Source organism: Dipodomys spectabilis, unplaced genomic scaffold (assembly GCF_019054845.1).
Source record: "Dipodomys spectabilis isolate Male_0828 unplaced genomic scaffold, ASM1905484v1 ptg000178l, whole genome shotgun sequence".
In the NCBI taxonomy this organism is placed as follows: domain Eukaryota; kingdom Metazoa; phylum Chordata; class Mammalia; order Rodentia; family Heteromyidae; genus Dipodomys; species Dipodomys spectabilis.
Window position 1 is genome coordinate 808,507 of NW_024870855.1, and position 24,384 is coordinate 832,890.

At 49.9% G+C, this 24,384-nt stretch overlaps 1 protein-coding gene across 1 annotated transcript in view; it reads right to left on the reverse strand.

Annotated features, from left to right (window-relative positions):
* Positions 1–24,384, reverse strand: part of Tns3 (tensin 3) — a 201,657-nt gene that overhangs the window by 48,646 nt on the left and 128,627 nt on the right. Inside the window, 2 exon segments of the mRNA XM_042694968.1 lie at positions 90–259; positions 9,377–10,636. Coding sequence (XP_042550902.1) covers positions 90–259; positions 9,377–10,636 — 1,430 coding nt within the window.

The window sequence follows — 24,384 nt, forward strand, 5'->3', positions numbered from 1 at the left end:
GTCTGGAGTTGAGATGCAGCCAGAGATGGGAGGCTATGGCACCTGGTACAGGCACCAGGCCCAGCCACTGCCCTGAGCCCAGTCCCTACCTCTTTCATGTCTGCTGGAGATGGAAATGGTGTCATGCTTGGCGCTGGATCCACAGCAGCTTTTCCCCATCCACACTTGGAGAAGGACAGCTGGCACGCAGCCTCATTGTCATACTGTCCAAGGCTCAGCTTCCGGAGTCTTCCACCCAGTGGCTCATCACTGGAAGAGCCTGTAAGGAGAGAGAGGGGTGGTCATGGCCATCACAGAGGAGTGCGGTCAGCTCCTGAGCGGATCCCAAGGCTCCTCAGGTAGATCCGAAAGCTGGGGCCATGTTCAGATGCACGGTGATGAGCCAGGCAGCAGCCACTGCCCCAAGTGGGCATCTTCCTTCCAGGGCAGGCTTCCAGGGGCAGGGCAAGGTAGCAGGACTCCCCCCACAGCACTGGGACAAGGCAGACAGGGCTGAGCCTGGAAGGCACCTGCTGTCACTAGCCTCAGGCCCTGGTCTGGGAATTCTTATGACCACTTATCTGCAGCGACAACCAGCAAACCCATGGCCCTCACCTGACAATCTGAGTCTTCACAAGGAGAACTCTGCTACGGAGAGCCCAAGGGGCCACCTTTGGATCACTGGGGTACCACTAACAACCCCGAGCCAACACCCACAGTCAACATTTCCTACCGGAAACAACACAGGCTTTCATTTCTCACACAGACACCATGCTGCCCAATTTAACCAAATCGGATTCTCCTTACATGTAGAAAGGCAGGGAAGAGGTGGGGGGGGGGGCGGGGGGGGCAGTGTACAAGAGTGACAGGAGCTGGAATCTCTTACCATTTGGGGGGGGGTCAGTTAAGGGCCTGGGTGCTGTCCCTGAGCCTCTTTGTACTCAAGGCTAGTGGTCTACCTCTTAGACCACGTCGCCACTTCCGGTTTTTGAGTGGTTAATTACATATAAGAGTCTCACAGGGACTTTTGTGCCTGGCGTTGGCTTCAAACCACAATCCTCAGATCTCAGCCTCCTGAGTAACTAGGATTACAGGAGTGAGCCATTGGTGCCCGGCTGTTACCATTTTTTAATAGGTGATACTGGAGTTGAATACTGGCCTTGTGCTCACTCGACAGGCTCTCCATCCCTTGAGCCACAGTCCAGTGCTGTCTGCTATGGTGACTTTTGAAATAGTCACAATGCCTAGACATGATCTTCCTATTTATACTTACATAGCTGAGATGACAGATGTCTACCACTATGCTCGGCTTTTTACTAGGATGGAGCCTCATAAACTTTTTGCTAGGGCTGGCCATTAACTGCTGCAGCCCTTCCAACCTCTGCCTCTTGAGGTTATAGGTGTGACTACCATACCTGGTATTTTGTTTTGTTTTGTTTTAAAAGCACTTCTTCCAGGGAATTCTTATCATTAAGCAACTGGGGAAAACCTGGGGCAGGCTAATAAGATGATAATGCTGCAAATAATATTGTAGTCTGAAAAGGTACACCCAATTCATTTCTCTACATTCTAGATTTAAGTTAGGAATACATAATCCGGCTCATGTCTGTAATCCCAGCACTCAGAATGTGGAGGCAGAAGGATCTCAACTTTCAGGACAGCCTGGGCGACACAGAAAGACCCCGTCTCAGGAAAATAAAAATCTGGGTGTGGTGATGCATGCCTGGAATCCCAGCTATGTATGTGGAAGGCAGACCAACCTTTTTGCCAGACCAGCCAAATTCCAGACTTTATCTGGAAAAATAAAGCCAAAAGGGCAAGGGGCTAGGGCAGTGGCTCACACCTGTAATCCCAGCAACTCAGGAAGCTGAGATCTGAGGCTTACAGTTTGAAGCCAGCCCTGCAGGAAAGTCTGTATGACTCTTATTTCCAGTGAACCAGCAAAAATCTGGAGGTAGAGATGTGGCTCAAGTGGTAGAGCACTAGTCTTGAGTAAAAAAGCTAAAGGACAGTGCCCTGGCCCTGAATTCACGCCATAGTACCATCACACACAAAGAAAACCAAGGATGTGACTCCTGTGGTAGGGTGCTTATTTGGCCTACTCAGTCCTGAGTTCACACCTCAGTACTGGCAAAAGAAAAAACATGACATGAGTTCATACCTTGGTATTGGCAAAAGAAAAACATGACATACACTTGTAATGGCATTCTAGTGACAGGCAAGGAATTCACTGGCAATGTAAGGACCACCTTAGGGTGACATTGCTCAGTACAGGCTGAAGGCAGGGCCCCAGGGAAGAGCTGTACCCAGCCCCTCACCTCTCTTCACTCACCCCAAGACTGAAACAGCTCTGAAGAATGCAGAACCAGCGCAGTGGAGAGAAGGTACCAGAACAGGGACGGGATCACCATTTGGAGAAGGAAACAGCTCTTGTCACAATCTGTATGGTGAGTTCCATCACCCAACCCTCCAGCTTCAGGCACTTAGATAGGCCTCCTGGGGTCAGCTCCTTCCCTGGGCTAAGGCCTGGCTGATGTCCTTTCTGCTACATGGGACACAGACCCAGTGCCACTGTGCTATGCTTGAGCAGGGGAAGGAGAAAGGGAGGCTGGAAGGGCAGCAGTCAGAAAGGGCTCTTTCTATCCTAGGAAGAAGATGGAGTTGTCCAAGACAGGCTGTCCGAGGTGGTAGCCTGCCAGTCCGGAGCCCATCCTGGGGGTGTCTCTCTCTCCTTCACATTTTACCTCATACCACGCATACTGGCCTGGCTCCAAGCCAGGTTGTACAGGCTGCCTAGATGCAGCCAGGGTCAGGGGCTGCGTGTGATACCCTCCACAGGGCTTCTGTAGGCCCTCACTTCTGGGTACTACAAGCTTTCTCAGGGTGGTGGAAACGTGTCAGGAGGGTGAGGGGCTGGGCACTTGTGCAAATGAGCTCCCTTAGAGAATCTTTTTGGCGCTCTCCTTCAAACAGCTCCAGGGACCAAAGCTCACCTTTAGAAAAAGGAAGTGGCAAATACAAAGCAAGGCAATAGGCCAGTACCCCTGGCCTTGACTTTTGGGGTTCCCCTGCTGCCTGTACCAAAAGGCTCTCTTATAAGATCTGGTCCTCCAACCTTACCTAGCTACTAGGAGGAACAAAGCAGGGGAGAAGCCCCTCAGAGGAAAGATGGCTGGCTCTGGGCTGACCTTGGATGGCCAGGGAGAGCACACAGTGCGAGGCATGCACCTGGGCACAGGTCCACTGAACGTGCATGCTGGGGTCTCCCCAACTCCCAGAGGACCCGACACAGACCCTGGGAGTTTCATAGCTGGGGGGAGGGAGGAGGCTGTACATATGACATGGAACTAGACGCATCCCATCCCCAGCAAACCCAGATGGTTGGCTGCCAAAGCCAGCAGGTGCCCTCATCTCTCCCAATGCCAGCTGCTCCATGCACAAGTCCCGTGTCCCCACACCCAAGTCCCCTCCAGATTCCTTCTTTGTGGAGTGGAAGCATGACCTCATGACAACCCATCTTGCCCAAATGCCACCCACCAGTGCCTGAGACACAACCACAGGCCCATAACACACTTGCTAGCTGCTGTGTCAAGTGGCCTCCGAGGGGCTGGTGGCTCATGCCTGTCACCCTAGCTACTCAGAAGGCTGAGATCTGAGGACTGTGGTTTGAAGTCAGCCCAGACAGGAAAGTCTGTGAGATTCTTATCTTCAATTAATCACAGAAAAAGTGATAGAGTGCTAGCCTTGAGCACAAAAGCTCAGGGATAACACACAGGCTCAGAGTTCAAGGCCCAGGACAGGAAGGAAGGAAGGAAGGAGGGAAGGAAGGAAGGAAGGAAGGAAGGAAGGAAGGAAGGAAGGAAGGAAGGAAGGAAGGAAGGAAGGAAGGAAGGAAGGAAGGAGGGAGGAAAGGAGGGAAGGAAGGAAGGAGGGAGGGAGGGAGGGAGGGATGGAGGGAGGGAGGAAGAGAAAAAAAGAGTGGCCCTCCCTGACAGGACAGTGACAGCCCAAATGTGCAGGCACACAGCCCTGTGTAGCCAAGACACCAGGCAGAGCCTGGCGGTGAGGCTGTCTGCTAGGCTAGCCTCACTACCTGCCACAATCACCTGGTACTCTGTGCTCAACACCAACCTCAACATAAAACTGCCAGTACCAAGGGCTACTGGTGCAGTTTGGTGGGTCTTAGAGAGAAGTCTTTTCCCAGACTGTGTCAGTGGAACAATGACCCCATGGGATCAGGCACAGACCTTTTCCTCTCCACATCAGGCCTCTCTCCCCACCATCAAAGCTGGCAGAAGTAGCCACTTTCTGAGCCCTAGCGCTCCTTCGGTGCTCACATTTGCATCCTCTGGTTGGATGACGGCCACAACTAATCAACTGTTAAAAGTGGATGGCACTGCTTGTTTCTTGGCTTCATAGGCCATGGAATCTGGGAGAGTACTAAGCAAGCAGACGCCAGGTCTGAAGAATGCTGCAAACCCTTGGGGCAAGAAGGCCCCGGCACGCTGTAGACACACAAGCACCTGCCAGGTTCCTGTCATCGCCGGAGTGATGGTGACGGAACATGAATAAAATATTTTGACAACACGAAGCCAGAAGCCCTGGAGGTATGGAAAAAGCAGCCCGCTCTTTGCTTCCATGGACCCATCCATTCCATAGGCCGTCACTGTTCTCCTGTCTCAGGTGTCACCTATTGAAATCTCTTCCACTGAACTCTCTTCCCACCTGAGAGCCCCATTCATAGGCAGCTGTGTCAGAGCTGTGAGGCTGTGAGGGGCAATGCAAGCTGGGGGCCGGACAACATCTGAGACCCTCCACAGGGGCCAGAGGAGGGAAGGGCCTTTAACTGAGAACATCCCTCCCTGCCCCCGCTGCTTTATGGGGGTCCCTCACTGCACCCACCCCTGGCTGGCCTCTCTGTTGCCCTGTGGTGGGGATGGGCGATCCTACATGTCCCTACATGTAGACACCTCCGTGTCTACATGGCAGCCCTGTGGGGAGACATGCATACTTCTACCTACCTGGTGGCCCTTCCTTTACTACACTCCAGGTGGCTCATGCCTCTCATCCTAGCTACTCAGGAGGCTGAGATCAGACAATCACAGTTCAAAGCCAGCCTAGGCAGGCCAGTCCATGAGACTCTTATCTCCAAATAACCACCAGAAAAAACAGAAGTGGTGCTGTGACTCAAAGTGGTAGAGCACCAGCCTTAAGCAAAAGAAAGCTCAGTGATAGCACCCAGACCCTGACTTCAAGACTCATGACAACAAAAACAATGGAGGAAGGTGAGGGTAGCAACAGCAGAGCAGCTGGGAGAGGGGGAGAGGGGAGAGGAGCTCTGTTGTAAGTACTGGGGGGGGCTAGAAGACAGTGAGCCAGTCAGAATGACATCATCACCATCATCACTATCACCACCACCATCACCACCACCATCACCATCACCACTACCATCACCATCATTACTATCACCAGCATTTTCTGGGAAAGGAAAAACTAAAAATACTGCTCCTTACAAATAATATGTTCATCTATGTAGAAAATCTCAGAGAATCTGCCCCCCCCCCAAAAAGAAAACATCCTACAATAAGGGAGTCCAGCAAGATTTCAGATTATAAGGAAGGTGTTAGCTTTCTATCCCGATCACAAATACCTGAGATATCTAGCTTATGAAGAGAAAGGGTTAACGTACAGTTTTTGGAGATTTCTGTCTGTGTCAGTTGTGGTCCCATTGTTTTCATCATTGTGGAGGATATGGCAAAGCAAAGCCACAACCTCATGACCAGAGAACAAAAGGGACAGGAGTTCTCCTCTCCTCTTCAAGGGTACAACACCGATGACCTGACCAAAGACCTCTCATTATGCTGAAGGCTCCACCATGTCCCATCAGCATCTTGCTGGGGAGCAGGTCTTCACCACACAGACGCTGAAAACCCAACCATTTGCAATCAGCGCCACTCCCATCATTGTGATCAGCTCTTCAGCTCAAGGCTAGCGCTCTTCCACTTGAACCGCAGTGCCACTTCCGGCTTTTTTCTTTTTGCGTATGTGGTGCTGAGGAATCGAACCCAGGGCCTTGAGCATGCAAGGCAAGCGCTCTACCACTGAGCCACCTTCCCAGCCCTGCTGGTTAGTTTTGATATGAAGTCCTTCAAACTGTTCTGCCCAGTCTGGTTTTTACCCACAATTCTCTGGACCTCGACATCCTGACTGGCTAAGATTATAGGCGTGAGCCTCTGGCGCCAGGCACATGTACTGAATGGCAAGCTAAAGATCAGGACTGTTCTATCTCCCTGCCAAGGGAGGAACATTCCTTTCTCTGCCCAGTTGGAATAGGTACATGAAGAAATATTCTCTGTCCAGACAAGATAGCCTGCAGTGAGATCCAAAAGCTAGCTTGCAGGTTGTTAGAAGGCTGTCTCCACCCCAAGGAGCTAAATTTTATCACAACAAGAACATGTAGTGTAAGGCTCAAGACCTACTCCATCTCCCAGCTGAGAGCTGGGAAGGTTCATTCTGGAAGAAGGGTGTCTAACTCAGTTTACTCCACGGCTGAGCCTTTCTGCAATGTCCACTCTTTTTGTGCTGGCACTGGGGCTTGAAGGTAGGGTCTGGATGCTGTCCCTCAGCTTTTTAACTCAGGGTGACACTTATCACTTAAGCCACACCTCCATTTGCAGCTTTTTGGTAGTTAATTGGAGAGAAGAGTCTTACAGAGGAGTCTTACAGACTTTCCTTGCTTAAGCTGGCTTCAACCCTGATCTTCAAATCTCAGTCTCCTGAATAGCTAGAATTACAGCTTATGAGCCATTGGTGCCTAGCTGATACCCTTGCTAGCTTATTTGCAACAGGATTCCTTCAGGAACGTCATTCTTGAATTTCAAAAGGATTTAGGAAGAGTAATAGCCAGTTTGCTTACATATAATCTCTATAGTTTTAGTATCAGAAAGCTGAAACAAAATTGTAGGGGAGCAACAGGGGTTGGGCAAAGTGGGTTAATGAAGGGAATAGGAGACAAATTCTGACAGACACGTGATGGATGAAGTGGAAAAGTGACATGAGTCTGGGGAGGGAATAGACGGGATTGGAGAGGATGACAGGAAGGTATGAACTACACACACACACACACACACACACACACACACACACACACACACACACACACACACCCACCACCCCCACCCCCACCACCCCCACCACCCCCACCCCCCCCCACCACCCCCACCACCCCCACCCCCCCCCCCCCCACCACCACCACCACCACCAGGAGGGTGGGAGAGAGGGAGGGAATTTAAAAAGGGTCAGGATGCTTTAACATCAATGGATTAAAACCTTTTAAGTTTGTATGACAAAGTTGTATTACTTTTTTTTTTTCCTCTACTGATCCTGAGGCTTGAACTCAAGGTCTGGGAGCTGTCCTTGAGCTTTTGTGCTCAAGGCTAGTGCTCTACCACTTGAGCCACAGCTCTACTTCCAGCTTTTAGGTGGTTAATTGAAGATGAAAGTCTCATATACAGACTTCACTACTTGGGCTTGCTTTGAACCATGATCCTCGATTTCATCCTCTTAAGTAGCTAGGATCACAGGCGTGAGCCCTTGGGCACCTGGCTATAATTACTTAATCACCTGATCTCCCAGGTTTATGCCTGTTTTGTTTCAGCAAGAAACAAGAATGGACTGAAAAACACATTAACCTAGAGAGGCCACTGAGTGCTGACCTGAGCAAAGTCCTCTCCCACAAGCACTGACATGCCACAGCCGCTTCCACATTGCAGGAGGGATTGTACCTGGGAGAAAAGCCTTATTGCTTAATTCTTTCAAGCAAATTCTTTCAAGGTTTATTGTCAAGCACTGTAATAAAGATAGTTTTATTCTTACTAATATCTTTTTCTTAATCTCAAGAATGTCCAGAGTATATTAGATTCAGTGAGAGGCACTGAATAGAAAGGCACTGTTACTATTGCTGTAGTGATGGTCATGTGTTATATTACAGAGGCTATTCAGGGGAGACACCCCCAAACCCCAGACGGATTGGCCACACCGTGCCCAAACCTCAGGGCCATGAGGTTTTTCCATCACTGTTATCTGGACACTTGACACAAGAAACAGAGGGAGAAAGCAGGAAACAGTGAACACTCCCTTTCTTGCAGGGCCATTGTGGTCTTTTACCTGTACAGGTGATCCCTCTCTAGAACCAACCTAGATGCAGACACCTCTTCCCAGTGTCCTACACCTTGTGAGCCCCTGCTCCAGAGGGCCTGATTTCCATCCCGTGCTCCTCTGCCTTCTGGGCCTCCTCTTTGACCAGCAGCAACCACAGCCAGTATGCACTGCCTTGGCCTTTTGCCTCCCCAGCATGAGAAGCATCTGACAGTAACTCAATCCCAAAGTCCTCACTGGGACACAGCCAGTAGACTCAGACAGAAATCACTGCCATCCACTACCACCAACCTTGGGCCTTCCCAGGTCTTTCATCTGGGCAAGAAGACCCTACCTGGTTCCCAGTTTGCCCTGCTTCATGGGGGCACATACAACCCCTCCTTGCAGTGACCTGACTCCCACATTCAGGGGATGCATAAAGGTGACCCTCACACCTGGCTATCACCCTCTACCACACACACACACACACACACACACACACTACACAGAATGCCTGGCCTCGTGGTTCTGGCTAGAGTTCCTAGGCCTTATGCTCCTAGGCCTGCTTTCTCTGAGCCTCCCAGGGGCCTGGGTGCCCTTTCAACCTCCCAGCCCACACACCTGCCTAACTTTCTCTGCCCTCTGGCCTCCTATGAACAGCCTCCCTCTCCAGCACAGAGTCAGCTCAGATGTAACTCTTTGTCATCAGGTCATTTTTCTGCCCAGGCTGCCTTAAGGACCAGATGCTTCTGTTCATTCCCCAAATCTTCAGACCACCTAGTCAGTTTCCTGACCTGTTTCCAAAAAGTATGAGCCATAACACACACATCCTTTCCTTGCCTAGCCCAATTCCTCAGCAAGGAAGCTTTCACCATTAACCTCAATTGGCAGAGGTGGAAACAAAGGTTCTGAGAACAGAGAGCAATGGGCATCAGTCAGTCTGGCTCCAAACGCTCTCTGCTGATCGCCTGTGAAATAACAACTACCTATGAAGTGAAGGCATGGCCATCCCCTTTGAGCCAGCTGGACACAGTCCCTGCTCTATGCCAACGTCACAGGAAGGCTTTGGGCCCCATCCTTCATCCTTTGCAAATCTGCTATCCAGCTCCCCTGGTGGCACAGGTGCCACATTGATCCAGAGACAGTATATGCTGAGAAACAGCAAAGGGAACATCCCACTAGGGTGGGCTTTGGTCCATGCTGGCCTTCTAGTAGGCTGATTTCTTGTCAGATGTCAACATTCCACAGAAAGCTAGCTTACCTTGCCTCCCAGGACTCCTGCCAGGGCCGTCAGCAGTGCTGGGCAGCCTGCCACTTCCCCGGAGCCCACCACCCATGCTGACTGGACACACGGGGCCATTAGCCGAGCTGCCCAGGGCATTCATATGGGTGGGGATAGGCTCAAAAGTGGGGTCCAGCTCTAAGATGAGTCTATTGAGTTGCTCGATTGACTGGTCAATATCCAAGGTAGGTGATCCCGGGGTGGGGCCAGAGCTCGGCTCTGGATGGGCTCCGTTCACAGCTCTGGCCTCTGGGAACCCAGTGTGGAGCGCTCTGCTGGGGAAGGATGGTTGCATGTCAGCAGGGCTGGGCCCATGGTTAATGCCCCTCTGGACGGCCACTCTGCTACTGGCTCCACGGCTGGGGGTGACTGGAACCTGGGGCAGGGGAAGCTGGCCAAGGCCAGGATTATCTGCCGCACCCTGGTCGCACAGCCTGGCCTCCCCATTGGGGGCAAAGCTGTAGTGGTGCGCAGCCACCATCTGCTGCTGGCGCACCCAGGTCTGAGTGGAGTAGCTGCTTGGCCCGTAGGCCTGCCCCGGGGCGGGCACCGAGGGTTTCCTCAGCACAGGCTGCAGCTGCTTGGGCTCCCGGCCTCCAAACATGGGCTCCCGCTCATAGATGGGGTCCCCACCGAGGCCCAGGTCAAGAGCCAGGGCACCACTGGAGTCATCGCCAGCATTACTGTTGAAGCCGTCGGACAGGAGGGAGTTCTGGCTGCTCTTGTGGCAGGTGAAGGCCCCCACATGGGCAGACTGCGGCCCCTCTGACGACGACAGTGTGCCCAGGCTGTCCACACTGTGCAGGTCGTGGTGCGGCACTTCATCATCCAGGATGTCAGTCTCCCGGTCCTTCAGGGAAGCGTCTCCGTTCACGTGGACCTGCGCCGGCACCACATGGCGGGTCCCACTGTATTTGCTACGAGCATCAGTCATGTCCTTGAGGGAGCTTCCCGAATCTTCCAGACCAAAGCCACTGAGCAGCTGGTCCAGCTCAGCCTTCTCCTGGGGGCTGAGGCCTCTGCGGGTCCCTGGGGCTGGACGTTCTTCTGTCTTATCAGTCCTGGCCGAGGCAGTGGAGTGGCCCGAGTCGCTGCTGACAGACAGGGTGTGGTCACTGTGGTCGGGGCTGCTGGTGGCTGGCCCGGCCTGGGAGATGCCAGGTCCACCAGGATCTGAGGCGCTCTTCTTCCTCACCTTGGCATAGAGGCTGCCATCCACTGGGCCCTGTGTGTGCAGCACTGTAAGGAGAAAGCAGGAGACAAGCCATGAACCGGGGCAGAAATGACACCACACAGCTGGAGGAGATCCCTGAATTCACACAGGACTTACAATCAACAGGGACAAAGACTTACCTGTATCTGCCATGTTCCATGATCTTCTGCAGAGTGACAGCAGTGAAAATGAGTTCAGATCATCGATAGAATCATTTCTACCTCTCCAGGTTGAACACACACACATACACACACACACACACACACACACACACACACGGACACCCCCCCACACACCACCACCACCACCACCAACCACAACCTTCCGTGTGTGTGTGTGTGTGTGTGTGTGTGTGTGTGTGTGTGTACCAGGGCTTGAACTCAGAGTCTCTTGTTGTCCTTTTAACTTTTTTGTTCTAGGCTGGCTCTCTATTACTTGAGCTACCCCCCTAATCTGGCTTGTTCCTGGTTAATTAGACATAGGCATCTCATAGACTTCCCTGCCCAAGCTAGATTTGAACAATTAACCTTAAATCTCAGCCTCTTGTAGCCAGAGTACATGTGTGAACCACCAGCACCTGGCTTCAGACTCGTAGCCTTCCAGTGATGCTCTAGGATGCAACACCCTTTGAATCATGAATGCAACATTATATTGAATGCAGAGATCATAAACCCCCAAGAATCCACTGCATCAATCCATTCATGCATCGACCATTTGCTGAGTGGTGGCTAAGTGCAGGGTAACCAATTCTCATTCAATGGAATGTCGCATGAACAAACTTGCCGTCCACTCAGCATTCTTGGATCTGTTAAAATTCCAACTATGTAACTCACCCAAAAAGAAAAGGGCAGAGGTGGATCTTGGGCTTTTCTGTTTAGCATATGGGCCATGGAGGTGCTTGATGGCTGTGGCTGGTCAGAACCACATGCTCCTGAGGCTGAGCCTCATGCGCTGACTTCCAATCAGGCACACAAAACCCAGACCTACAGTGTGGGCAAAGGACACAAACCCTCTGCTGCTATTAATTAGGGCCCTGGCAGCAGCCCCCAGAAACTCCCAAGCCACAATCTGCTGACTGGCAGCCCTTCATGGCTGTAGCCACATGGCGCCTCACAGCCAGAGCTCCACAAATACACTGGAGCAGAGCATGCAGCCAAGCGGGCCTCTCCCATTTTGACTTTCTGGATTGTGACATTGCATACATTCCACAACAGGGAACTGCTGATGGCTGCATACCCAAGCTGAGGGGGAAACGTGGATTTGGAGAGACATGAGCCAGGGTAACTGACCCAGATCCTACTGCATTCTCAGAGAAAAAGTACCAGGACAGTCAGAGAGGGTAAGTACAGGACAAAGGCTTGGACTAGATTCTGAAGCTACCTGAACACCAGCCCCAGGACATGTGACATCCTTCTGACCCTGGGCCGGGCTTCAGTGCAGACAGTACCTCTGTGGTCCCGCTATCCAGACCAAAGGACAACTGGAAAGAGGGCTCTGAGTTAAAGAGCACATACAGATGTCAGCTGTCCAGGTCCTTGAGTCTACATATAACCATTTAGGAACCATTTAGGAAGCTCAGGCATCAGATAGACCTGGGTTCAAGCCTAGGATCTACCTAACACTCAACGCAAGATCCTACCAGCCAGCGTGCTCACCTGGAACTTCAGTCTCCCAGTTATGAAACTGGGGTGTAGATGGATGGCTCATCTGAGAAGTAAATGCACCACAAAAGCCTCCAGTAAATACCAACTTAATAAGTACAGCCTTCTGTGCAGGAGCTCCCCTGCCAAATACCTGGCAGCTCAGCCCTTTTATTCTGTACAGCATGAGAAGCAATGGCAGCAGAGGGGACTCTAAGGAACAGTTTCTGTTATGTAATAATCAGAGAGGGTGCTGGGGGCTCTCAGACAAGTTCCTGAAGCAAGGAAACAGCCACAGCACAGAGCACTGACCACATAGCCTGAGTCTGCTCAGCACAGGAACACATTTCATCTATTAAAACTGTACACTTATGACTTCCATACGTTCAACATAATTCTCTACATCTGAACTAACTAGCACAACAATTTCAAACAAAACAAACACACAAAACAAAAGCCAAACACTAGGAATCCAAGAACATTCTTCTAATGTAGCCTAAGCATGCCTGTTTGCCATCCTTTGGCTGTGTCCACAGCTGGAAAGTCATGAATAATCCTATTGAGGGTGTGTGTGTCTGTGTGTCTGTGTGGCACTGGAGATTGAACTCAAGGATTCCTGGCTTGCTAAACAGGCATTCAGTCACTTGAGCCATACCACCTTCAGCCCTTTTTGCTTCTTTTTTTGTTTATTTATTATCTTTAAGTAGTTGTACAAAGGAGTTGCCATTTAACAAAGCAGTTTATGAATACAATGCCTTCACCATTCTTTATTTTTGAGGTTTCATCCTGGCTACAATTATCTCGAAAGGCAGAGATGGGTGACCACTCAGATTTCTGTGTCAAGATGGGGGTCTTTCATTATGTTCCCCCCCCTAGGTTAACTTGAATCCATAAACTCAGCTTCCAGAGCAGGTAGAATTATAGGCATGAGCCATTGGTGACCAGGTCCTATTGTTTTTCTTACTTGTGCTGTGGTAGAAATCTTAAAATGATAGCAGACATACTAGAAATAACACGTTTTCACCCACGATGCCCTGGGCACTATGGATCCGAGCAGAGCAGGCAGGGGTACAGTATGTTCCCATGGGTGGAGGGGACTGCCCTGCCCTTTCAGAGACCCTGCTGGGCTTTCTGGAACTTCCTGCTGGATACCCAGGCAGCTCTCAGCATAAGAGAATGTCCAAAAAAACCTATAGGAAATGCTTATGAAATACAACTACTTATTCATAAACAGCTTATGACAGATTCACCAGCCCTCTGGACCACCTGCTAGGAGCACAGATGTTCCTGGAAGGATGGAGTCAGGGATATGACCTAGGCATCAGCATTCCTGCCCTACTTGCTCTCCACTAAAGCTACCATCAATAAGATGAAAAGACTAGAACTGGGCACGAGGGCTCATGCCTGTAATCCTACTACTCAGGAGGCTGAGGAATGTGGTTCAAAGCCAGCCCGGGCAGGAAAAGTCTGTGAGATTTTTATTTCTATTTAAACACCAAAAAACCAGAACTGGAGCTGGGGCTCAAGTGGCAAAGTGCTAGCCTAGAACACAAAAGATCAGGGACAGTGCCCAGGCCCGGAGGGTAAGCCCCAGAATCCACATTAAATAAGAAGGGCTTGAACCTGAGCTTTAGGGGTTCCTCCATCTCTCTTCATCCTCAAAGACAGGCCTCCCAGTCAGCCACATCTTTGTATGTTCCTGGTCATGACATTCAGAATATTGGAGCCCCTGGCTCTCCACTGACAGAGTAATTATCCTAGCCGTCAACTGAAGTTGTAAGAACTATAGAATACATGTGTCAAGTTCCCAGCTCATAACCCCCTAAGAAGAAGCCCTTAAGTACTAATAGAAGCTCCTTCCTGGTCAGGCATAGTATCACACATGTGTAATTCTGGCTTTATAGGTGACAGAGAAGGGAGGATCATGGTTTTCAGGCCAGCCTAGACAAAAGTTATAGACTTCCCACCTCAACAAAACCAGTCAGGCAGGGCGTAGCTAAGGCCTGTAAACCCCCACTCCTTGGGAGATGAGAGTTTGTAGGATCATGGTCCCAGGTCAGCACTAGGCCAAAAGTGAGAGCCTTTATCTAAAAAACAAAGTTTCTGGGAATGCAACTCAAGTGGTAGAGCATGTGGGAAGTGCTGACCTCGTGTCCCAGCGATGCCCCGTTGCTCACAGAGCACAGAGACATGAGCCTACCCCAGGGCCTTGCCACCCTCTGCCTCCAGGGAGCTACCCCAGCCCATCTCCTACCTTCGCTTGTCCCTAACCTGCCGCCCTCTGCGGAGCCTGAGCCACAGCCCTCATCCTCCTCTACTATGTAAGGTATGCTCGGATCCCAGGGCTCAGAGGTAAGGTCTTTGCTCCCTCTGCTGCCCCAACATGAGAGAGAGAAGAACTGTGGCCCCTCATGAACACACAGTCATAGAGACCCAATGTCCCCGCTTCTCACACGACACAACCAGAAATGCTTCTTTGCAAAGTCTCAGGTCTGGATCATATATAAGGAGACCAGCTGCATCTCAATGACATGCTTTCAATTGTTTTTGCTGGGGGGCTCAGTGAGAGACTGCCAGTAGCCCAAACCCCTTGTTCTACAGCCAGGGAAGGGCCTCACCCATCAACTACAGCTTTGTAGCTGCAGACAGAGCCAAGATAAGAACCTAAGGCCTTCCCATCCAAGGTAAGCAGACCCAGAGCAAGCCTGCTGATGTTTCCCCCATGGCCAGGGCCTAGTTAAAAATCATACACAAAACACACATCAATCAGTGTGGAATAGCTTCCGGTGCACCACATGCTGGGGAGGTTTCTGATCTGGAACAGACCCAAACGGAAGAAAATAGAGACTGACCTCCTCACCTCTACCTGTAGAGACCACTCCCACATCCCTAACCCTACCTTTAAAATGTGGCTCTTGCTGGATGCTGGTGGCTCATGCCTATAAACTCAGGAAAGTGAGATATGAGGACTACAGTTCGAAGCCTGACTTTTTTTTTTCCATTTCCTGGAGTTCATTTCGATTAATATTATTTAATATGATCGGAGGCAAAGAGGCATTGCACCTTTATGTTCCTAAGAGTATCTCCCTTTTCAGTGAGACTCTCATTTCCAAAGAACCACACCAAAATGCCAGAAGTAGAGCTATGACTCAAGTGATAGAGCGCCAGCTTTCCCATAATAAGAGTTCACCAGTGATCAAAGAAAGTGGAAAAGACCAAAAGTAAGAAGAACAAAAGATGAAAACATCCCTTCCATCCTTACTTATGTCAACCTGTGCTCACAGACACTAGTCTTTATTTCTGGTCAACATCATCAGACATTGGAAAACAATGTACCACTGGCTTGTAACAAATTAAGTACCCACTGACCAGACACTGGCAGCACACAGCTGCAATCCTAGCTAAGAACTGGAAGATCACAGTTAGAGACTCCATTTCCAGTAAAAAGCTGGGCTGGAGTTATGGCTCAAGTTAGAACATCATCTCAGCAAGCCATCAGAGCAAGTGTTCAAGCCTGATACTGGGAAACATACACACAGACTTGAAACAAAAGAAGAATTAGAATAACAGATCCATGAAACTGCCAGGAATCTTTGTTTCCTCTAATTATACTTTATGGGTCTTAAGTTCTATCTATTTTTGTGACACATTTGCTTAAAAGGCAACGTTTTCATTCAAAAGAAGTTAGTCCTTGCAAATCTTCAATGAAGAAACCAGAACCCTCTTGTCCATGAGAGTTAGTAAGGGCTGACTAAGTACACGCTCGCTGCCAGCTGGATATGGGATATATCAAGAACCTCACCTTGCCCTACTGTGTGCTGTAAATGGCCTGAGAAACAGAGAGAAGCGAAGGACCAATGGGCAGTGGACTCAGGGACCATGGACGTATCCACAGAAGAGGAAGCTGGATGCAGACAGAATAAACCACTCAATAGGGCCATCGACCCAGTCTGCCTGTCACCAACCGTCTTGTCTGCCTGTTATTCTCAAGTGACTCATACAGCTGGATCAACTCCCCATATCCCATGCCCATGCAGGACCCTGGCACTGCAGCCCTGCTCCCAGGCAGCTGAGGAGACAGTACTCTTGTGAACAGGTAAGGCTCAGTCATTCATTGGCTGAGACCCAAAGGCTCCACCTGTGGGACTCTAGGGGAGGCCTCCTGGGAAGGCTGGCCTGGACACAGGTTGGTGTGGCTAGAAAGGGGAAGGGCTTGCATGGAGGTGTTGGCATGGCCTGGGCAGTGGATCTTGTGCTAGGACCATCCATGCAGAATGTTATCGAACTCACCAAAGTGAAGCTTACTGGAGGAGGAGTCACACCTCAACTAGAACAACCATCAAGAGATCCAGGCAGTTCCCTAGGAACCCCTCCTTCCTTCCCTCCCTTTGCCCTTGGACCTCTTCCCTGCTTCTTCCTGTGCTTACCTCCTTCTTCCTACATTCCTGAAATTGTAGAAATGCTATTCTCCTCGGATAGCTGACCTGGGTCCCCTGGGTCTCCCTTACAGGCCCAGAGCGTGGGGGAGGAGAGAGCCACTGAAATGGTTTTCTTTCCCTCCCTTCTAGACTGGCATTATCCATCTGGACTTGAGAGTCTTGGCCACAGCTGTGTAACATCAGACACATGACTCAATCTCTCTGCACCCCACTTTTCTTGTGGCTAGACCAGGGATTGGAGAGGAGAACAATCCGTGTCAGTTCCTGAGACCAGAGAAAATAATGCAGAGAACATGGCCCACACAGGCACCGGGCTGACAGGAGATTCTGCACTTTGCTCCTTGTTCTTGGAGTGAAAAGCTACCAGAACTCACCTATGATTCATGGCTGTGCCCTGAGGGGTGAGGCTGGAGCAGAAGAATGTTTGCTAAGTGTGTGGTTAGTGAGTCCTCACAGCTCGGGTCTGCTGACTTCGTGGTTTGGGAATTATATGGATGAAATGTTTCCTAAGATATATCTATACTAAAAGATTAGTTTACTTTTCAGTTTATCTGAAAGTTCTATATATCATGGGTTGACTTGATTTGAATTATTCTAGGCATACATTTTTCTGTCCATACTATGTACCTTTATGGCCGCTCTGCCAACTTTCTCACAGCTGGCAACTAACTGGGTTTCAGTTTCATACTGTTTCTATTTCCTAGGTGTTAGGTGATTGCAAGGCAGCCATGGTGTGCTGGACACTCAAGGTCATGCCTCCACTTCTGGCTTTTTGCTGATTAGAGATGAAAGTCTAAGACTGAGCTGGCTTCAAGCTGTGATCCTCAGATCTTAGCCTCCTGAGTAGCTAGAATGAGAGGCATGAGCCAGCAGCACCTGGATCTAACTTTATGCCTAATGCCTCATGCAGTGACTCTACATGCGGATCCTGTGAGCTAAGAGGGACTGAGACCATGCCTGGCTCTCCAGGAGCAGGAGCAGCATGACCCAGTGTGCCTCTATCACAGGCCAAGGTGCTGTGTCATCTGACCTCTCTGCCGTTTCCCAGCAGACCAGATGGCTGATGGATCCAAACCTGCAATCCACAAAGCAGTCAACAGCAGCTCCGGAGCTCTGGAGCTGGAAGGCCCTGTGCTGTCATTTCTGCTCATGGAAAAGCCACGCCCACACCAGGTGGGCTACACTCAGAGTACAGGTCACAGCAGAAGTGTTAGCAGGGGCCTTCTTGAATCTGAGATGGGAGGTGCAGGTGGCTCTGGTCATGTTCCAAAGGTACTGATCCCTGGGGCTTTTTGAGGGCTGCATGTGGCAGAGGCCTCATCCTTAACCATCAGGAGACACATACCAGGACATTTCCTCTAGAAGGGAGTTGGTGTGTCTCACTGGTCATATTCCTGGAAATCCTTCTCTTTTTCCATGTGGGCATGTATAATTAAAGTCTTTATAATCTCCAACAAACAAAAAGTTAGGTTTTATTTTATAGCAATAGGATTCTGCCTCTGTGCTAATTAAAGATTTCTCTCATGTGTACTAAAGCATTTTCCATTCTACATAAAAAGCAGGAGTTGAGCCTGCCTTTTAACAACACTATTTCTAGAAGTGGAGACATGGCTCAAATGGTAGAGCACCAGCCTTGAGCAAAAACAAAGCCAAGCTAGAGTGCAAGGCCCTGAGTTCAAACCTCAGCAGTCCTTACCCCCAAAAAAGAATTCTACCAGCGGGGCACCAATGGCACGCCTGTAATCCTAGTTATTCAGGAGGCTGAGATCTGAGGGTCGAGGTTCAAAGACAGCCCAGGCAGGAAAGTCTGTGAGACTCTGTATCTCCAAGAAAAACCACTCTGAAAGCCGGAAGTGGTGCTGTGGCTCAGGTGGTAGAGCACTAGCCTTGAGCTGAAGAGCTGAGGGACAGCACCCATGCCCAGAGTTCAAGCCCCACAACCAACAACAACAACAAAAAAAAAAGAATTCTACCTTTAATTTGCAAAATCAGACTATGGCTTCGATGCATTTCAGGGTAGAATGAAATGTGTCCTTTTTATCTAATTCTCTCTCTACTTTTCTCCCTAGACACAATTCCAGGAAGAACTGCCTTCTGAGACTTCTTTCCCTGGGTGGGTCAGCCTTGCTTTCCCAAGTCCCCAAGCTACCCTTCAAAAGCTACAAAGTAGGGCCTGGGCATGTGGCTCAGTGGTAGAGTGCTTGCCTCACATGCATAAGGCCCTGGGTTCGATTCCTCAGCACCACATAAACAGAAAAAGCTGGAAGTGGCACTGTGGCTCAAGTGGTAGAGCATTAGCCTTGAGCTGAAGAGCTGAGGGACAGCACCCAGGCCCAGAGTTCAAGCTCCAGGACCGACCAAAACACAAGAAAAGCTGCAAAGCAGAAGCAGAGAGGGCACCTGCAGGTGGCAGTAAGAGGATACCTGGCAAGCAAAAAGACCTCCCCAAGAGCACTGGAAATTTTCCCCTGGGGCACACAGCACAGTTTTGCGCCCACAGATGCAAAATCAGGCAGCCTGTCAACTTGTGGAGAAATACCGAACAGGAAAAACATAATGAAAGCAAGGCATGGGCCTTCCATACAGACACGCCCACTGGCCACAAACTGCCTCCCGGAAAGGGCTGCACCCCACTTCAGCCACATGCTCAAGTCTCCTGGGTGAGGTTCTAGAATGTGACCTTAAAGGAGGGCTCTGGATCCCAGGGGCTTAGAACAGGCCAGCCCAGAATGTGACCCAGCTGGTCCCTGCTAAGTGATACAGGCATCTGGGCTGGCCAGAACAGGATACATTCTCCGCCCCCCTCCCCTCCCCCCCACACACCTGGTGACCAATGCAAGCTGGCTACAGAGCTGCCTCACCTGTCTGACCATACAGCCCAGCTCCCATGGACACTCTAGCTAACTGGTGTCTTGGGGACACCCAACTAGCTGGAAGTTCCAGCTTAGGCAGAGAAGCAAGCAAGAGCTCTTTTCGTCTCAGGAAAAGCCACCTGAGCAGGCCAGAAGATCTCCAACCCCAGAGAAGCAGGGAAGTTAGCCTCCTCTGCTTGCAAACAAATACAGCATTCCCAAACCAGTCCTGCAGGTGCACTGGCCTGAGCACCAGGTCCTCCCCCACCACCACTACTTCATGCCACAACCCCCATGGCGCCACACCAGCCCCATATTTCTTTCCCACTAGGAGTCTTGGCAAGTCTCAGAGGGCGTGAAATTTGGCTTCCGGTACCTGGAGCCTTTCCAAAGCCACACTTGTTGTGTGCCATGGACACAAGGGCAGGCATGTGCGCACACGCACGCACACACACGCACACGCACACACACACACACATACACACACGCGCTCACTGCTTACCTTCCTTCACAACACCCAACAGCTCTCTAAGTCAGGATGGTCAGCCTGTGTCCCTTGGGACACGCCTTCAGCAGCATCTTGGGTGGGGACATCCACCTCCCTCCCCTGGGTGCCTGCCTCCCAGCCCCAGCTAGTACAAGTAGTAAGATCAGGCCGCCAACACCGGGACTTGGAATCAGCCAAAAAGAAAAAAAAAAAAAAAAACACACCCAGCACAATGTAAACACGAGGGCGGGGTTTGGTGCAATCAAGTTTAGGGAAATCTGAACTCTGCAGGCTTGAGAGGCGGGGCAAAGGCTCCCCCAGGCTCCCTCAGCCTGACTCCGGCTTCTACTCTTTCTCTCCTCCTAGGAAAGGGGTGCTGGAGCCAGGACACAAACCACAGTTTTTTTTTTGTGGTTTCTGTAAAAAGGTGTGTATGGGGGGAGGGGGGGTGCGTGCGCTGGTGCATGAACACCAGTACTGGTTGAACTCAGGGCCGGGACACTGCTCTGCTCAAAGCTGGTGTTCTATCATTTTAGTCACAGCTTCATTTCCAGCTTTTTGGTGGTTAATTGGCCATTAAAAGTCTCACAGACTTTCCTGCCCCAGCTGGATTTCAATCCTCAGATCTCAGCCTCCTGAGTAGCAGAGATCATAGACCTGGGCCACCAGCGCCTAACAGTAGATGATTCTTTTCTTGTCAAGCCTCATTACAAGCACCTTGGGTGGACTCCACCCCTTTACTTGGGCTGATTATCAGTCATGGGGCCTCCACACATGGAGGGAAAAGAAGCTGACACAACAAGGAAAGCCCCTTCTAATATTCATCAGATTCCCAACACTCCATGTCACCATTCAATCAGCAAGAACAGGGGGAGCTGCCTGGACATTTCCTCAGTAAATCCACCCTAAACATCAGAGAGGTACAAACGGCTTACAAGGTCACAAGATAGACTCCTCACCCTCCCAGCCCCAGGAGAAAGGGTCTGTAAGTGTGCTCTTATGCAAGAAGTTCTGCCAAGCTGGCACCTTGCTATCAAAAAACAGCATATTACTAGCTCCCACTCAGCAGATAGAAACACTGCATTAAAGGCAGGTTCTAACTTACCACACATTCTGTTTCTCTTCCAAAGATAAGCTTGGGGGAGGCAGGGGGAGTGGATCACGCCTTGTAACACTAGCTCCTAATAGTCTGAAATATGATGGCCATGGTTCAAAGCCCGCCCCAGCAGTAAAGTCCATGAGACTGTTATCTTCAGTTAAGCACCAAAAGGCCAACAGTAGAGCTGTGGCTCAAGTGGGAGCCCCAACCATGAAGGGAAAAACCTAAGGAACAGCTGTAGGAAAAATGGAAAAGGAATAGGCTGGACTTGATCATCAACCGGCAACAGATGTTTATTGAGGAACAGCGAGGGACAAAGACCTTTCCACAGGATGGGAGGTTGTGGATTTGGGAGTGGGCTTATATAGAGCTTAACAATGAAGCAGAAAATGAAAAATGGGCTATCATCTCCTTGGGATCAAGGGCAATGCCCTTGGCCAGGCCCACAGTGGAAGCTGGGTGTGGGGGCTATTGTCTCCTGGAGCCAAGGTTGGAACGGCCTGCCTTTGGACAAACACATAAGCATGCACCTAGTGCTTTGCTTGACCCGGGGGAATAAGGCTGGACTCAATCCTTCATATTCCATCTTTAGATACATAAAAAGACTGGTCCTAGAGAGGAGAGGCAGATCCTTCAACCCAGGCTTTGAATTCAAGCCCCAGTATTGGCACAATAACAATAATTAATAATAATAATAAGACTAGGAACAGAATTTGAACAACCTGGCTTGAAGATGGAAACAGACATGGTTGTTCCTCAGCATATGTAACCAGTCTACATCCAGTAGGGGCAGGGCCAAGCCTTAAACACAGATCTGACTGCACAAAACAATAGCTCAGGTACCACTAACATGAGAGAACAAAAAATAGTCTTCTATAGACTGACAAGTGTAAGGTCTGCCCGGGCCATGCAGACCCTGTGCAGACACTTCCCCACCTCTTGGCTGTTTCCACCCAGTATCTGTTACCTAGGTAACACCAGAAAGCAGTCACCTCCTCTGGCTAGGTTATATCCTGGGCCACCTCTGGTCACAGGCCTCCCATCTGACCTTAGGAGGGTCCCAGACCCTGAGGTCACATCTGGATCCAGTGTGGCCACACCTTTCCCCACCTGGCCACACCTCTTCCTGTCCCTGGCCTGGATAAGTCCTGGCCCAGAGGTGGGTCACCCCTTCCTTTTTCAGTGATGCCTCTCCACCAAACATGGCTGGTGCAGCAGTTCGGTAAATAAACTTCTTTTCCTGCCTGAATAGCCCATGGTGTTCTCTTCACTGGCTACCTAATGAAACCTACCTATTTAATATACCTTACAACAAGTAACCTCCTTTGTACACTTTCAGTAGAAAGGAATGTCAGGGTTATGTTTCCTGAATGGGGCATTTTCCTTCCATGTTGGCTGGGCTGGGTTATTTCAGGGTTCAGAATTTGTCACTTTTTGTTTCTGTTTTTTTCTTCAGTACTGTTCACCTGGAAGTGCTAGAGCTTGAACTCAGGGCCTCTTACTCTTGCTTATCAGCTTTTTTGCTCAAGGCTGGTGGTCTACCACTTGAGCCACAACTCCATTTCTGGCTTTGTGACGGTTAATTGAAAATAAAGAGTCTCGTAAGCTTTCTTGCCCAGACTGGCTTCAACCTGAGGTCTTCAGATCTCAGCTTCCTGAGTGGCTAGGATTACAGGCTTTACAAGCATGAGCCACCAACACCCATTCTTGAGGACAGCTTTATACATGAGGTATCATGGGTCCACATAAAGTATCTGTCAGCTTGGCTGATCTAGGCTCAGCTCTCCCTGCTTACATTGCCACAGCACAAGGAAGTACCCAGGTTCCCACCAGGTGGGCTATGATTACAAGGCCTTCCCTGGCTGTTAGTATTAACTTCTCATGAAACAATTTGGTATTGTGAAGCATTGCTGAAGTTTAGCCAGAAGGTAGCTCTGTGGATCCCAAGGTTTTGAAAGGCTTCAAACCTTTTAACCCTGAAAAGTTACAATTATGTGACTGGGATTATACCTAATGAAGGGTGTGGGGGGGGGGAACAAAACTGGACTGGCTTTTCTCAAATCTGAAAGAAGCTTGCTGAATTAGGAAGAGACCTGCAGTGTGTTCAATGTGATTCTTGTTTAGGACTCTGGAAAGGCAGGAGAAACCCAGCTGAACAGATGGTCAAAGATGGGAAGGTAAAGGGCCTGAGAGTCTCCCATGTAGAAGAATGTGCATAAACAACCCTATTCATATTAGTTAAAAAAAATTCTAATACTTGGCTCTGGTGGCTCATAACTGAAATCCTAGCAACTCAGAGGCCGAGATCTGACCATGCAGGTTCAAAGCAAGCCTGGGGGACAAATTAGAGATTCATCTCCAATTAAACAGGAAAAAAAAAAGTCCAGAAGTAAGAAGTGTGGCTCAAAGTGGGAGTCAGCCTGAAGTATGTGGTTTTTTTTCTTGTTGGTTTGTTTTTGCAGGGAGTTAACCCCATGGCACAACAGCTGAAGAACACAATGGTCCATCATACAACAGAACGTTATGAATTCCCAGCTGATGCTAACCTGGGCTCACATCAGTGAAAGGAACATCACAGCAGGAGAGGTCATTTGACCTCTCTCTAGTGGTCAGGATTCCCTATTCTAATGCAAGTCTCAAACTCAGTGGGGTGTGGCTCACCACCCGCCATCAAGAGCTTGATAGCACCTGCCAAAGGGCCAGGGTAGAAGTGTGCTGGAGTCCACAGGGAGCCTTTAGCTCTCCATCCAGATCCATCTCACTCAGCTCCCATCTGTAGCATCCAGCATTGTCTCAGCTCTGCGGGAGAGGGAGGAGGAAGTCAGGGTATCCGGAGGCCTGCAGAGCATGTGGCCCCAAGGGTTTTCTCAGGTCACTTTTCCGGGTGGCTGCCCATGTCTTTGGACTCTCGCAGTCCAAATAGCAAAATAGGGTAACTCCAACATGTCTAAGCTCCGCAGATTTCTTATCATCAGCACCCAAAATTGCTCCTGCCCTAACCACTTAGCCTAACTTCATTGAGAACAGATTCTAAGTAACAAATCAGCCCACTGGTAAAAATAAACACTATTCCATTTCCAAGCAATGTTCTTACCATCAAGCCTAAATTATTTTAGCTTCCCATAATGAAGTAGCAAACACCGTAACATCACAAGAAACACCATTTTTGCTACCTATTGTTTGCTCTCTAGTTTTTTGTTTTGTTGTTTTTTTGTTGTTTTTTTTTTTTTGCTCAGCCCCTCTCCCTCATGAGATTC